This window comes from Girardinichthys multiradiatus, chromosome 3 (assembly GCF_021462225.1).
Source record: "Girardinichthys multiradiatus isolate DD_20200921_A chromosome 3, DD_fGirMul_XY1, whole genome shotgun sequence".
NCBI classification, from domain to species: Eukaryota; Metazoa; Chordata; class Actinopteri; order Cyprinodontiformes; family Goodeidae; genus Girardinichthys; species Girardinichthys multiradiatus.
In genome coordinates this window covers 47,056,391-47,072,111 of record NC_061796.1, presented here as the reverse complement: position 1 = coordinate 47,072,111, position 15,721 = coordinate 47,056,391, and the positions used below count along the sequence as shown (strand labels likewise).

The 15,721-nt window shown below is 44.6% G+C and overlaps 1 protein-coding gene across 4 annotated transcripts in view; it reads left to right on the top strand.

The window, feature by feature from the left end:
• Nucleotides 1-13,461: 13,461 nt before the first annotated feature.
• Nucleotides 13,462-15,721, top strand: part of scn1ba (sodium channel, voltage-gated, type I, beta a) — a 22,214-nt gene continuing 19,954 nt past the window's right edge. Inside the window, exons 1-3 of one of the 4 annotated variants that reach the window (XM_047361466.1) lie at nt 13,462-13,738; nt 13,852-13,920; nt 14,120-14,596. In XM_047361466.1, the coding sequence (XP_047217422.1) occupies nt 14,560-14,596 (37 nt within the window). In that variant the 5' untranslated portion in view covers nt 13,462-13,738; nt 13,852-13,920; nt 14,120-14,559. Of the gene's footprint in view, nt 14,597-15,721 lie in introns of all 4 variants that reach the window. The other 3 variants (XM_047361465.1, XM_047361464.1, XM_047361467.1) reach the window with 3 other exon arrangements.

The window sequence follows — 15,721 nt, the reverse complement described above, 5'->3', positions numbered from 1 at the left end:
AGTGCCTCTGGACTGGCAGACTGGGGTGGTGGTCCCCCTTCATAAGAAGGGGGACCGGAGGGTGTGATCCAACTACAGGGGGATCACACTCCTCAGCCTCCCTGGTATTGGAGAGGAGAGTCCGACCGATAGTCGAACCGCGGCTTCAGGAGGAGCAGTGTGGTTTTCGTCCCGGCCGTGGAACACTGGACCAGCTCTATACCCTCTACAGGGTGCTCAAGGGTTCATGGGAGTTTGCCCAACCGGTCCACATGTGTTTTGTGGACCTGGAGAAGGCATTCGACTGTGTCCCTCGTGATTCCCTGTGGGGGGTGCTCCAGGAGTATGGAATCAGGGGCCCTTTATTAGGGGCCATCCGGTCCCTGTACGAGCGGAGCAGGAGTTTGGTCCGCATTGCCGGCACTAAGTCGGACCTGTTCCCGGTGCATGTTGGACTCCGGCAGGGCTGCCCTTTGTCACCGGTCCTGTTCATAACTTTTATGGACAAGATTTCTAGACGCAGCCAAGGGCTGGAGGGGGTCTGGTTTGGGGACCAGTGGATTTCGTCTCTTCTTTTTACGGATGACGTGGTCCTGCTGGCCCCCTCTAGCCAAGACCTACAGCATGCGCTGTGGCGGTTCGCAGCTGAGTGTGAAGCGGCTGGGATGAGAATCAGCTCCTCCAAGTCCGAGGCCATGGTACCCGACCGGAAAAGGGTGGCTTGTCCTCTTTAGGTTGGAGGGGAGTTCCTGCCTCAAGTGGAGGAGTTTAAGTATCTCGGGATCTTGTTCACGAGTGAGGGAATGGAGCGGGAGAACGACAGACGGATCGGTGCGGCTGCCGCAGTAATGGGGGCGCTGTGCCGGTCCGTTGTGGTGAAGAGAGAGCTGAGCCGAAAAACAAAGCTCTCAATTTACCGGTCGGTCTACCTTCCTACCCTCACCTATGGTCATGAACTTTGGGTCATGACCGAAAGAACGAGATCCCGGATACAAGCGGCTGAAATGAGCTTCCTCCGTAGGGTGGCCGGGCACTCCCTTAGAGATAGGGTGAGGAGCTCGGCCATCCGGGAGGGGCTCGGAGTAGAGCCGCTGCTCCTCCACATCGAGAGGAGCCAGTTGAGGTGGCTCGGGCATCTATACCGGATGCCTCCTGGACGCCTTCCTCGGGAGGTGTTCCAGGCACGTCCCACCGGGAGGAGGCCCAGGGGACGGCCCAGGACACGCTGGAGGGACTATGTCTCTCGGCCGGCCTGGGAACGCCTTGGGCTCCCCCTGGAGGAACTGGAGGAGGTGTCTGGAGAGAGGGACGTCTGGGCGTCTCTGCTGAGTCTGCTGCCCCCGTGACCCGGTCCCGGATAAGCGGAAGACGACGAGTACGAGTACGAGTTTCTGTTTGTTTTCCTGGTTATGCTTTAGTTTAATGTTTTTCTAGTTTCTGTTAGTTTGTATTCAAGAGTTTCCATTCTGCTCAAGTCACGTTTTGTCCTGTCAATCAACTTTATTCGGTTCACCTGCACCTAGTTAATCTGTCTTCTTGTTTCACCTGGTCACGCTCCATAAATACACACCTGTTTAGTTATTCATGGCGGAATCATTTTCAAATGATGTTCATGCCTTGCTTTCAGATCATGCTCATGTCTTGTTTAGATTATGCCATGCCTGTCTTGCCTGCCCGTTTGTTGTTTTGTTCCTGCCTCCTCCGTGAGTGAGTTTTTGTTTTTTATTCATTAAATCCTTTTTTCACTTACCGTCATGCTGCCTGCTAGTCTGCATTCTGGGGTCCTCCGTTGCTCAAGTCCTAACAATGTATGAGCAGATACCCCGATCTCCTCCTGTATACAAACTCAAAGATTTGGACGGGGAACCTTTCCAGGAACTTCAAAAAGTAAAAATATTTAAGGACAAGATGAATCAAGTGGAAAAAATATTAAAACGATGCACTGTCAAGGGTGTCAAACAGGTTTTTGTACGCTGGAAAAACTGGCCTGAGAAATTGAACAGTTGGATCAAGTTTGATGAACTTTGAAACGTATAAAAAGGTTTGCACTAAACCTCACAGTTGACACAGCATCATGAACCGTCAGGTAGAGGATGATGGCTTTTACGTTACCCTCCCCTCTAATGCTAGCATGGAAGTGTTTAAAAATAATACCAGTTCAAGTTTCTGTGTAAATTTAGCTCAACATATTGATTTAGAAAGCCAATGGCTGGTTGCATTAGCAGGGATTTCATATCCTCATACATGGCATAATTTACCGAATAATGTAGCCTACTTTCAATGGAGGAAGATTGGTGATGTGGAGATCAATACACAAAGGATCAGAGGTGGCTACTATAACCTTATTCAACTCGAGACAGAGATGGAAATCTTTTTCAAAAAGATAAACTCAGCATGGATCAGCATGAAATACAGCAGAGTTCACAAGAGATTTATATTTCAAGCAAGCGGTCCGTATGAAATACGCTTCTTCTGCACTCTAGCTTATATGCTGGGCGTGAAACCAGGGGAATGGATTCATGTATCTGAACCAAAACTGGCTCCTTTTCCGGCAGATATAAAGGCTGGTTTCTATCACCTATACTGTTACAGCGACGTGGTCAGCCCGCAAATAGTAGGCGACACTTTTGCACCTTTACTGCGGACCGTCAAAGTACAAGGTGACTTCAGTGATATGGTTACTCTGACGTTTAACCCCGCCCACTACCTTCCAGTTTCCAGAAGACATATTGAAAATATCAATATAGAAATTAAATCGGACCAAAACGTTCCTGTAAATTTCGTCTACGGAAAGACCGTCGTAAGAAGACACTTCAGACCGGTGATATCACAACGTAGCCTGAGATAAATTTTATTTGTATAAACAGAGATATATATAACCTCTAAGACTGATTGGTTATCATTCATATTACCCGGGTCCTTCAACACTGCATCAAGTAGGCAAGAGAGAACATGGCACAGCTAAGTCTGAGACGTGATCCAAATCGCTTTGTAAATTACTATGTAAGTCAATCAGGCGGTAATCTGCCAGGGTTTTATGGGGCCCCGGTCATGTACGGACGCGGAATTGGATCATTATTTTCAAAATTATTCCGCTTCGTATCCCCTCTGGTTAAAAAAGGATTTGTTATTGCAAAACCCCATCTTAAAACGGCTGCATCAAATATCGCTTCGGATGTCATAGGTAGAGCCGTGAGTAAAATGAGTGGTTCTACACACACCGAAGGTCAAGAAGGTTCAGGAATTATGGTTTTATCCAAAAGACCCAGAACAAGACCCCCTGGTGATCGTTTAAGGACGGTTAAAAAACAACAACAAACGCGAAAAAGGAGATCAGTTGGAGCTGACAAACGAAGAGGAAGGAAGTCATCCGCATGTTTTGATATATTTAAATAATGGCTCTTTTACATAACAAATCATCAGAGTGCACCCTGGCAGAGTTGGACTTATTTTCTGCCCCGATGACACAGCTATCGATTGAAGATAAAATTTACACCGAGATCCAGCCTTTATCAGCAATCACTGATGGAGGGCCGATTGAGTTTTTCATTCTGGGAGACGGAGAAAAGTATCTGGATCTCAACGATACGCTGTTGCATCTCAGAGTGAAAATTACTAACGAGAATGGAACAAACCTGCCAGATGATGCACCTGTAGGGCTCATCAACTACCCGTTAAACACCATCTTCAGTCAGTGTGACGTCACTCTCGGAGATCGAATGATTTCACAATCCAGCGCTACACATCCATATAGAGCCATGATTGAGACATTGTTAAACTTTTCTGAGGATTCTTTAAAAACCCAGTTTAGCTCTGGTCTTTTTTATAAAGACACTGCAGGTGCTCTGAACTCTATTGTTACAACTAACGGCCCTAACCAAGGTCTTTAAATTCTGTTGACCTTAAAATTAAACTTACAAGAGCCAACGATTCTTTTTGCCTCATGGCAGCAAGAGACTCCACTTTCAAACTCAGGATATCAGGAGCATCTCTTTTCATCAAAAGAGTTTCTGTCTCTCCAGCCGTTCGATTGGGCTTCAGCTTTAATGAAAGCAAATTGTTATGATTCTGGTACGTCTGCTCTACCGTCTCCCTGGCTGCAATCAGCAGATTAGATGCACCTGGTGGCTGCTGCTGTGTAGTGCAATCTATGTCATGCCAAGCACCTGTGTCTGCCCTGATATATACTGACTCTGACAAGCAGACAGTGCCAGATTTTTGAAAGCCATTGTGTGAGTAGATATCCAGCGTACCTGCCTGTCTAATCATTGTTCTTGACCTTGCCTTGCCTTTTAATTAATCAAAGTTCTACATTTTTCACTCACGGAGCATGCTCCTTGGAGATGTTTCAGGATTGTTATGGAATTTAAATTGTCTTTTTTTTTCCATTGTTTGTTTTTCTTATGATTTAATATTTGTGTAATGACATCATATGTTAGTGTGTGAAGTAGAGAATGATGCTAGACTTGAAAATATAATCAATAAAGATTTTATTGAATAAAAGAAATAGGCTACACGTCTCCTTTTCTTATAACGGTTTATGATGAAAATGTGATCCATCGGGGAGGTAGCATTGTTTTACGAAGATACTTTTTTGGCTTCATGGTAATATTTGTAGGGCCTTCCTGCTCGGATCTCGACCAATGGGGAGAAAGTTATCTGTTATTTTCTTCTCTGCTTAATGCGAGGGGAATGCTTCAGCACTTTCATTAAATGATGCCTCTCCATCTCTTTTTAACCGTCTATATTCTTCACGAGCATAATGGTTATTGACTGAAGATATGGGGATGTTTACCTCTGACAAGGTATGTAGAAAGTCTGACCATCCTTGGGGTTGCGGTGCTCCAGATTTTTTAAACGGAAGCATGAGATTTTTCAACAAGTCAATCATGTGGGACCCCTTTACAACATTTCCTTTAAATACAAATTCACCTCATAAATTCCACCTCTCACTTCTTTCAGATAATTTCTTCAAAGTGTACTCAGCATTTTTACAGTTAAGCTTTGGCAGGCTCCTGGCTTTTCATCCATAACAACCTGATCCGAAGGAGCCTGGTCCTGCCCTGGGCCTTGTTTTTCTTGGGACCGCCCATGCTCAGGAACCTCGCTTGATGTGTCTCGCTGCTGCGTCAAACTCACCCGCTGTTTTTCTTTCACACCTTGCTTGAGTAGAGAGAGATACCTCTGAAAAGGTGCATCATATTTCTTGATTTTTTTATAAGAAGTCAAACCGGGCTCATTTATTATCGCTCTCATGTCTGCATCCAAATTCTCCTCCGCCGTCTGTCTGATGGACGTGTCTGACTGGGTCAGACGCTTGAATTGAGGAGGGGAAATGAGAAGCATCTTCTGCGATGTTCTGAGAGACATTATCTCCTGATTATACCACCAACTAGATCACCTATCAAGGGAGCAAGAGCCGTTAAGATGTGGAGAATAAAACCACCTCCCTGGTTTTTGAGAGCCAGCTGTTTAGTTTTTATTCCGGTTCTTTTATCACCCAACAATCTGATGATTTTTCTTTGCTTCTTCAATTTCCGGTGTTGAGATGGAGATAGTTTAATGTTACCTTTTAGGATATTTAGAGCAATCTCACACAGAGCCTGAATAAAGTCGGGAGAGCAGTGTGCGAGAATATCTTTACGTTTCTGTGGACAGGCCTGGTACAAAGCTCTGAATAATGGGACATTCCTTTTTATACGCGCTGACATGATGACTTACTTTGTTCTGGGTACGTACACAGCAGGCCACAGCTGAGGAAGTATCCCCGTTCTCAGTCTGAAATGTTCTGGGCAGGTAGGCGTAAAATCGATGATTAAATATCCATGAGCTTCTCTCGTTGCGTCTTCAAAACTCTCCAAGAAGAGACCCTTTTGAGATGGAAACATTTGACGGGCCAGTATATTCAACTGGAGTTTATCTCTCTGGTTTTTAAACAACACCATATAATTACAGTTCAAACTAATAGTGCGACTGAACTTTCCCTGATGAAAAACATTCTGAGTCAACATCATAACACTCATATTACGATGGTGACGAAACTGGGTAAAGACCTTCATCACGTTTTCATCATCTGAGGCTCGAGCAATAACATCGTCTAGAATAATCAGATGATTCTGATCAGGAGGAAACAGGTTTTCATCTTCAAAAGAATGAGGCAATCCTTCCACAAATTTTTTTATTCATCTTCTGCAATTCAGCATACATGGGTTGAAAAGATGTGTAAATCCACACAATATTTTCTGGTGTCTCGGTGAAACTGTGAAACTGGTGTCCCAGGAGCCTCCATTTTACAGCAGGCTGGAACCATTGTGGTTCCTGGGTGAACATCTAACCCTAACCTCATTCATTTCCTTGAATCTATGAGGAGGCAGTTTGCATCACATGGCTTGTTTAAAGTCGGGTGTTCCAACAGGACAATTGTCTAGATGACATCCAAATTGGTTTTGGATTTCATGAAGCAATCTCATTATGAACTCAGAGGCTTCTAGCCAAGACGGTGGGAGGGAGCTAAAGATTAGGGTGATGGCAAGGAGGTATTCCACCCTCAAAGACTTGGAGCTTGTCACCAAAGATAAATCACTGAAACACCAGAGGAGACCTGCGGAAAGCCGCTCAGCTTGGATTGCTGTGATTCCTCTAAAGATTTTTCCACTCATTATTGAGAAGGGTAGACATCACTTTTGATGTGCTATTTTTTTAAAATGTAAATAAAAACAGATAAATACTTCTTTTAAAACAGATGGCCTTTTTATATTGTTCTTTTATCTTTGGAGATCTTATTTTCTACTAGAAACAAACTTCTTGGTTGAATAAAATATTGATAAATGTAGATCTGCCAGGGGTATGAATAATTCTGGGTCTAACTGTATATATTTGAGCTTTATGTTGACATTTGAGTGTTTTCTGTCATTGCTCAGATTTTTGGCTTCAAAACATTTTGTGTTCTAGTTGTTTTGGATTTTGTTCGCCTTTCTGCTGCCTGATTTCTGCAGAATTTCAGCAAACTGGGGCTTCCTGCTTTCCTGTAACAGAGACGACAGCAGACAGGTGACTTAAACCGAAACTCTCATGTAGATATTTGATGGCTGATTGGGTTTTGAACCAGAAAACAACATCTAAATGTAGCTGGAACTGAAGTGTATTTCAGTGGATGTAGCAGGTGCAGCATGTGCTTCAAACAGCCCGGTGGGTCCACACAGGCTGCAGTCTGGCAAGACAAAAACATCTGCAGCAGCTCCACAAGCTGATCAGAAATCCATGGGATCAATCTAACCGTCATAGCTGCAGGATCTACTGAATCAAAGCAGGTTCTGTACTGCACTGGGTCAGCAAAGGATTTCCCAAAATGATCCCAACAAGCTTGAATTTCTGTTTTCTCCGATGCCCATCTGACATTACCTGATAATCTTCTCACTTTAATGTCTTTCATTAGTTTTCAAGAGATGTTCCTGCTTTGGCCCCAGCATGTTCATGTTCATTGGCCCACCTGAGTAAGCAAACAATAAACCATCAGGACCTCCTTCAGTTTGCTTATCACTGTGGAGTTGGAGTTGAAGATGCCTTCATACACCTGCTTCAACAAACCCACTGTCATCTGGACAAAGCCAGCAGCACTGTGAGGATCATGTTCTTTGATTTCTCCAGAACATTTAATACAATCCAACCTGATTTGCTTTGTCAGAAACTCCAGAAGAGTCAGGTGGAGGCCTCAACAATCTCCTGTATGTTGTGATTATTAATCTGAGAATATTATTTAATATTAATAATTTAATATTTTATCAAATAATATTTGGGTCTGTTAAGGGTTGTCCTGTGAATACCAGCCCAGTAAGGTGATGGTATCAGGACACAATAGAAAGGTGTGAGACGAGCTCTGACATTATTGAACAGCATAAACTCTGCACATATATGGAATGAATTCACACAATTTCTTGAAATACAAGAATTTATTAACAAAAATAAGTCAACTCAAAGTCAAACATATTTCAATCAACAAACTCTTTACTTTGCTAAAACAATCCAACTAAACTACCAAGCAGAATTAAAGAATAATGAAGACTAATGGACTATGTACAATATAAACAAGTTGATTAAAGATGATTGATAATTATGACCAAAAGAGTGATGCAACATTACCATGCAATGTTTATGTTTGAGAACCAAGGATTATCTTGAAGAATCTGGAAATGAAGTTAAATTAGTCTTGGAACCAACTTAGACAATAATCAGCAACATTTAGACAACCATTCACAATGTAAGATCAGATAAAATATTATTTTAATAAAATAATATTTTAAATAATGATCTGCTGAATAAAACCAACCTTCTGGATGACTAATTCTCAACAGTGTCTCATTAGCTGCCTTTACTTATTGAAATAATATTAAAATACCAGGGTTAATAAAAAGGTTAAAATGCATAAGCATTATGAGCAATCTTCTGTGTTTAAAATCACCCTTTAAATAAAGTTTGTCTTAACTTTAAAAACACAAACAGGGCACGTGTGCTGCAGATAGCCTGCTAGCACTAAGGTAGCCGAGTTTCACACAAACAAAACCAAACTTCATAGATCATTTCATCCTAACTGTTAATCTGCCCAAACCTAACAACTGACGAAGGTGAGGAAATGTTGTCCAAGGGGCAAAGTTTGAAGAAACGTCCACAGTCAACCAGCGATTAGCTCGGTAGCTTCGTGGGCAGTTGAAGGTGCGTTTGCTGTGTGAACAAAAGGGTTAACTCCGGAGCTGTAGCTGGGCGGCCCGTCCTGTCCGCTGACCACACGGGTTAACACGATGAGGCGGTCTCTGCTGTCTTCCTTCCAGACTGGGAGACCGCGTCTTTGCAGGAGCTTCTCTTGAACACCGTTTGCTTCTGCAGGGCTCGGAGAGAAAGTCAAGCAATGCATATACCTTAATTTCCTCTTTATGAATGAAATCACCAGGTACACAAACAGTGATTCACTCATACTTAACTTTGCATATGATCGCGTGATCTTATGACACTCTTGGATCCAGTTTGAAGAGTTTATGTCTTTTTGCCAGCAAAAGACATTAGCGCGCTGGGCCTCTCCTGACCGGTCCCACTAGAGGTCGTGTGGAAAGAGGGCAGATATAGCAACAGCTGTGCTTTTATTTGGGTAGTGGCGTCACAGGAAGTCCGCAGTTATCCCGTTTTCTGGCTGTGCCGGAAGATTTATGCACTTTATTTTGAAATGTTCCAGAAGAGCTCGTGCCGGAGTTTAATGTTGAAATCCATGGCTGTGGGTCCCAACATGGATCAAAGACTACCTGACAAACAGACCACAGTTTGTGAGACTGAAGGGTTGTGAGTCTAACCAGGTGGTCAGCAGCACAGGAGCACCACAGGGGACGGTACTCTCACCATTCCTTTTCACTCTGTACACCTCAGACTTCCAGTACAAGACAGACTTCTGTCATCTGCAGAAATACTCGGATGATTCTGCAGTCATGGGGTAGATCAGAGATGGAGAAGAAGCTGAGTACAGGAAGGTGGTGGACCGCTTTGTGGCATGGTGTGGAAACAATCATCTCATGTTGAACGTGACTAAAACAAAGGAGATGATTGTAGATTTTAAGAGAAACAGGAATAAGTCAAAAACTATTTCTATCATGGGAGAAGAAGTGGAGGTGGTGGAGGAGTATGAATACCTCGGTGTTCACCTGGACAACAGACTAGAGTGGAGATGCAACTGTGAAGCCATCTACAAGAAGGGACAGAGCAGACTGTACTTCTTGAGGAAGCTTAGGTCCTTTGGTGTTTGCAGCAAGATGCTGCATATCTTCTATAAGTCTGTTGTGGAAAGTGTGATCTCTTCTACCATCATCTCCTGGGGAAGCAGCATCAGAGCCAGGGACTTAAAAAAGCTCAACAAGCTGATAAAGAAGGCTGGTTCTGTTCTGGGGACTCCTCTGGAACCTCTGGAGATCATTGTGTAAAGTAGGATTCTTCATAAAATGAAGAACATTATGGAGAACCCTGAGCATCCTCTTCATCAGACTGTCCTACAACAACAGAGTGTCTTCAGTCAGAGGCTTCTTCAGATCTTCTGTAAGATGGAGCGCTACAGAAGATCCTTCCTGCCCACAGCCATCAGTATCTACAACGACTCTTTGAGGAAACCTTCATAATATGAGCTACAACAACATTTAATTTCCCATTGGGATTAATAAATTATTTTTGAATATGAAACAAAGCTTCAGGTGTGTTAGTTAAATCCTTCTGATCACTTACAGTTTGTTTTTAGGTAAATAATTTCTCCTCATTGTCCTGCTTCCTTCCACCTTTTCTGCATCTGCAACAGTTTCTGTTTACAGTTTGGACCTGAACATTATGCTGATTTTTGTTATTTGTGTTTCTGAAGTTTTCGTCCTAGGTATGGGTTAAAGTAGCAGGTACAGTGCAAGGAAACGTTCACATTTATTTAGATTTTTTATCACATGTTTCTTAAATGTGTCAGATAATTAAATGAATTTTAATACAGTGATTCTTTACACCAGCTTTGAACATCTACAAACTTTGTTTCTTCTCTGCAAACCATCTAATGGATTTTATTCCAGGATTATCCTGGATTTAGCTCCGTCCATCTTCCCATCCACTCTGACCCTGACTAGCTTTCTTGTTACTGCTGGAGAAAACCATCCCCACAGCATGATGCTGCCACCACGTGGTTTCACCTTGAGAATGGTGTGTTCAGGTGATGTGCCGTGTCAGTTTCCTCCACCCTAAGTGTTTTCCATGTAGGGCAGAAAGTTCAATGTTCAATGTCCTCTGATCAGAGCTCCTTATTCCAGGTTTGCTGTGTCTCCTGCATGACCTGCGTCAAACTGCAAACAGTGGCTTTCTTCTTGCCACTTTATTTACAGGACAGGAGCTTGTGTTGTTCTTCAAGACACACCGTCCCACCTGAACTAGGTATATCTGCAGCTCCTCCAGAGTTACCATGGTCTTCTTGGCTGCTTCTCTGATAAATGCTCTCCTTGCCCAGCCTGTCAGTTTAGGTGAACATCCATGTCTTTATTAGGTCTGCAGTTGGTCCAACGTCTCTTCAGATGTTGGATTGAACAGGGCTCTGGGAGATGTTCAAAGCTTGGGATGTTGTAGAAGAACCTAACCCTGCTTTAATCCTCTCTATATTGTTCTCCTTGACCTTACTGCTGTGGTCCTTGGTCTTCATGATGCTGGTTGTTCTCTGATGTTGTCAGAAAAACCTCTGAAGCCCCTCTGCAGAATCATCTGTTGAATCACTCAAGCAGCCTCTGTTCTGCCATTTGGGCTCATGGTGGCAGCGTTGTTCTTCTTTATGTTCAACATACACCTCGTGATCTTCAACTGTTTTTCTTTAACAGATACCCTTGCTTTTTATCTTCACATGAGAAAGTTGGAAACACAACAACCTGAGATGAAGATGTAAGAGATCTTCTACATTTATTTTCTTGTCATCAGTTTCATTGCTATGTCTCTGTGGACTCAGCTTCATGAGTTCATCTCCTGGTGTTCAACCTAACTGTTTGCAGATGATTGGTTTTTCACAGAATTTCCACAGCGTGATGCAGAATTTGATCCAGTTTTCATCTAGTTGGTTCCAATGGTTTCCAGTTTGTCGAGCTGGAAACAGAGGAGATGAGGCCTTACCGGGGAGGCTGAGGAGTATGATCCCCCTATGGTTGGAACACCCCCGGGTCTGCCAGTCCAGAGGCACTGTCCCCTACTGCCATGCAATGTTGAAGAGGCCTGTCAACCATGACAGCCTCACAACATCCAGAGACTTGAGTGATGCCCTGTGGGGGGTGTTCCAGGAGTATGGAATCGGGGGCCCTTTATTAGGGGCCATTCGGTCTCTGTACGAGCAGAGCAGGAGTCTGGTCCGCATTGCCGGCACTAAGTCGGACCTGTTCCCGGTGCATGTTGGACTCCAGCAGGGCTGCCCTTTGTCACCGGTCCTGTTCACAACTTTTCTGGACAGGATTTCTAGGCGCAGTAAAGCGCCGGAGGGGGTTTGGTTTGGGGACCAGTGGATTTTGTCTCTTCTTTTTGCAGATGATGTCGTCCTGCTGGCCCCCTCTAGCCAAGACCTACAGCAGGCTGGGATGAAGGTCAGCCCCCCAAGTCCGAGGCCTGGTTCTCAACTAGAAAAGGTTGGCTTGTCCTCTTCAGGTTGGAGGGGAGTTCCTGCCTCAAGTGGAGGAGTTTAAGTATCTCGGGGTCTTGTTCATGAGTGAGGGAAGAATGGAGCGGGAGATCGACAGACGGATCGGTGCGGCTGCCGCAGTAATGGGGGCGCTGTGCCAGTCTGTTGTGGTGTAGAGAGAGCTGAGCCAAAAAACAAAGCTCTCAATTTACCGGTCGGTCTACGTTCCTACCCTCACCTATGGCCATGAACTTTGGGTCATGACCGAAAGAACGAGATCCCGGATATAAGCGGCTGAAATGAGCTTCCTCCGTAGGGTGGCCGGGCACTCCCTTAGAGATAGGGTGAGGAGCTCGGAGTAGAGCTGCTGCTCCTCCACATCGAGAGGAACCAGTTGAGGTGGCTCGGGCATCTATACCGGATGCCTCCTGGACGCCTTCCTGGGGAGGTGTTCCTGGCACGTCCCACCGGGAGGAAGCCCAGGACACGCTGGAGAGACTATGTCTCTCGGCTGGCCTGGGAACACATTGGGCTCCCCCCGGAGGAGCTGGAGGAGGTATCTGGGAGAGGGATGTCAGGGTGTCTCTACTGAGTCTGTTGCCCTCACGACGTGGTCCCGGATGAAGAGGAAGACAACCAGTACGAGTATTTATTTTCTTTCTTGATGCTCAGCACAGGAGCAGGATGTGACGGTCCGTCAGAACAGCAGAGACAGAGGAGGCCTTGTAGATGGTATCAGACAGCTTCACCAGAACCTGCCGGACCTTGGCAGACATCACGTTGTGTGGAATCGCTGTTTTCAGAAAATGTTTAGGAGAATTTTAAAGTCGGATCTTTCTTGGTAAACTTAAGCACAAATATGAAGTCCTGAGACCTATCTTCTGTGTAAGCACTTAATAGCCTCGTGGGCGCCTCCTGCTGGCCTAAACTCTAAGCAGCGGCTCAGTTTGCTTATACCTCAGCCACTTTCTGCTGTGACCTTTCCTTATTCATCTCCTTTCTCAACAAATAGTTTAAATGGGTGAATTAAAACTGCTTTAATATTATGATTGCATCGAGAATTTAAAATACTAACCAAACTTTTTGTGTGGTTTTATCTGGACCTGTTTGTGTCTCCAACATGTGGGAGCTGCTGGAGGAACGGAAACATCACATAGGAAAATCTGTTACTATAGCAACACCTATACCTCTCCCTCCTCCTCCTCCTCATTCTCCGTGTCTCTGCTGCAATGCATCACATCCCTTCCCCCTCCTTCTCCTCCTCCTCCTCCTCCTCCTCCTCCTCCCTCCTGGTTGCACCCCCCTCCCCCATCCTTCACCCATCCCACAGACTGATGAGCACAGCATCCCTCCGTCCTTCTGGAGGTCCTCCTCTCCTTGTGTGTGTGAGTTTAAGCGCGTCACTCTGAGGAAATAATGTTGCGCTCCAGAACAGATTTCTCAGCGCATGTCTCTTCTGGAGAACAGCTACAGGAGGAGGGATTTCTGTAAACCTTCCTGCAGAGGGACTCCCAGCACCACGTCCTCCTGGTGGACCGCGGGATGGAAGCCGACCACCTTTGACCCAACGACAGTTCTAGCTGCCAACCAGGGAGGAGACAGAGCCAGGTTTGTCTCTCAGGAGGAGGTGAGGCTCCAGAAGGAGGAGAGCTTCCTGGATTTATGCATCTTTTTGTCAGCTTTGTTTTGTAGGTGACATTTATCTTTCTGTCTATGTGAAGACACAGAAAGCGGGCTGCAGAGCCGTCTGTCCTGCTGCGGAGCCACAGATTCTTGTGCACAAACAGCAGGTGATTAAAGCGCACTCTGACCCAGATTTCAGCGCAGCTTCATCTGAGGACGCATGTAGTGGTTGGATCTGTAGCTCAGACTGTTCCTGAGAAGCAATAACTTCACATGAGGCAATAAGAGCAGATAAAACGTCTCCAGACAGCCAAAGAGAGAAGGAAACCTCACACCGTTTTCATTTTCAATTTTTATTCTGCTCAGGTCATATCTGCATGAAGGGAATCTGAGTGTTTTATTCCTGAAACATTTGGACTCAGCGTCTTCCATCACATCAGCCTCACACTTCAGTCTTCCTGCAGTAGACAGAAACTTCAAGCCTGAAGCCTAAAACCTCTAGTTTCCTCTGGTAACTGTGGAAGTGGGCACTCTCTGTGGGTAAACACACCGCCGCTGCTGCTGTCAGGGCTTCCAGGTGCTTGAGGAGGATCTTCAGCCCTCCTTCCCCTCTGCATAAGGAAGAGAGGAAGAGGAGGGCTGACCACACCCAGAGTCCCAGCAGCAGCATCCTCCTCCTCCTCCTGCAGACCCCCATCAGTCAGGACGTGTTGGTGCTTCGAGCTGCAGATCTGAGTGTGTGTTCAGTTTGAGGAGAGTTTGTTGGTGTGTTTCGTGACTCCAGCTCTCCTCCAAACTCTGCCAGGATGCTGCTGCTGCCTCTGACCCTCCTGGCTCTTCAAGGTGAGTGGGCAATGCTTGTGATGTGTGCACGTGGGCAGCTGTCTTATGGATCATTATCGGCTCTCTGGTGTTTATGCAGGATTTTTGTTTCAGTTTGTTTCATGGTGATGAGATGAGATCATGTTAAAGATTTAAAATGGAAGGACTGCAGTGGCTGTTTGTTACTCAAGTGTTCAGTTCAGCCACAGAAACAAGGCCATGGTGAAGTACAGCTCTATGCAAAAGTTTCATACTTTCTTTCCAAGGAGATATTTTCTCACAAACCTTCAGGGTCGTCCTCATCAACACTTCCCTGGGCTTTATGAGATTTTTGCTCCTGCATGGCCTTCAGAATGGTTGGAGAAATACCATCTTCATGGATTATAATAAGAAGGTCCAGCTGCTTGGAAACCAAAATGAGAGAGCCTTAAACAAGTAGAACAACTGAAGAAGTGCAGTATAAGTATAGTTCAGCATGTCAGATAGAGTAGATGAAATGTTGGAGATGCCTGAAGGTAGAGAGGGACGCCTGTGCTCTGGTTGGTGCAACAGCAGAGAGGCTGTGAGCTTCTGGACCTTCTAACATCCCCAGAAGTTAAAAATGTTCAGTTTAAGCTTCATAAAAAGTCAGAATGGCTGCAGAGGTTCAGTGTTGGACTAACAGACATGATCTGATCTGACAAGAAACTGCTCTGATGTGGAATGTTATGCATTATTATACAGAAGTCTTATTTTTATTTTATCTTGAACCTTATCTGAATTTAGAGGTATTTTAGTTACTAAAACGTTGTGCAAAAGGCTAAAAATACAGAGAAACTAAAAGTTTCCACTCTCAACTGGTTACATACTGTTATTTGATAAGAAGTTGTTTTTAATTTCCTCAGCAGCATCTTCGTAAAATCCTCTTTTCCTTCATGCACTTCTTGTTCTGAACCTTTTTCTAAAAGCAATAATTTACAGAAGAATGATGGAAAATATCTTGGTTAGCTGATAAATACGTTTATTTGATCAGTTTAAGCTCCATCTGTGGGGTGCCATGATGAGGGAGGTTGACACAAAGGATGAGCGTAAAGAAGGTATTCAGATGAATGGGAGGAAGAGGTTGTTAAGATGGATGAGGAAGAACAGGCAGAAATTATGAAGAAG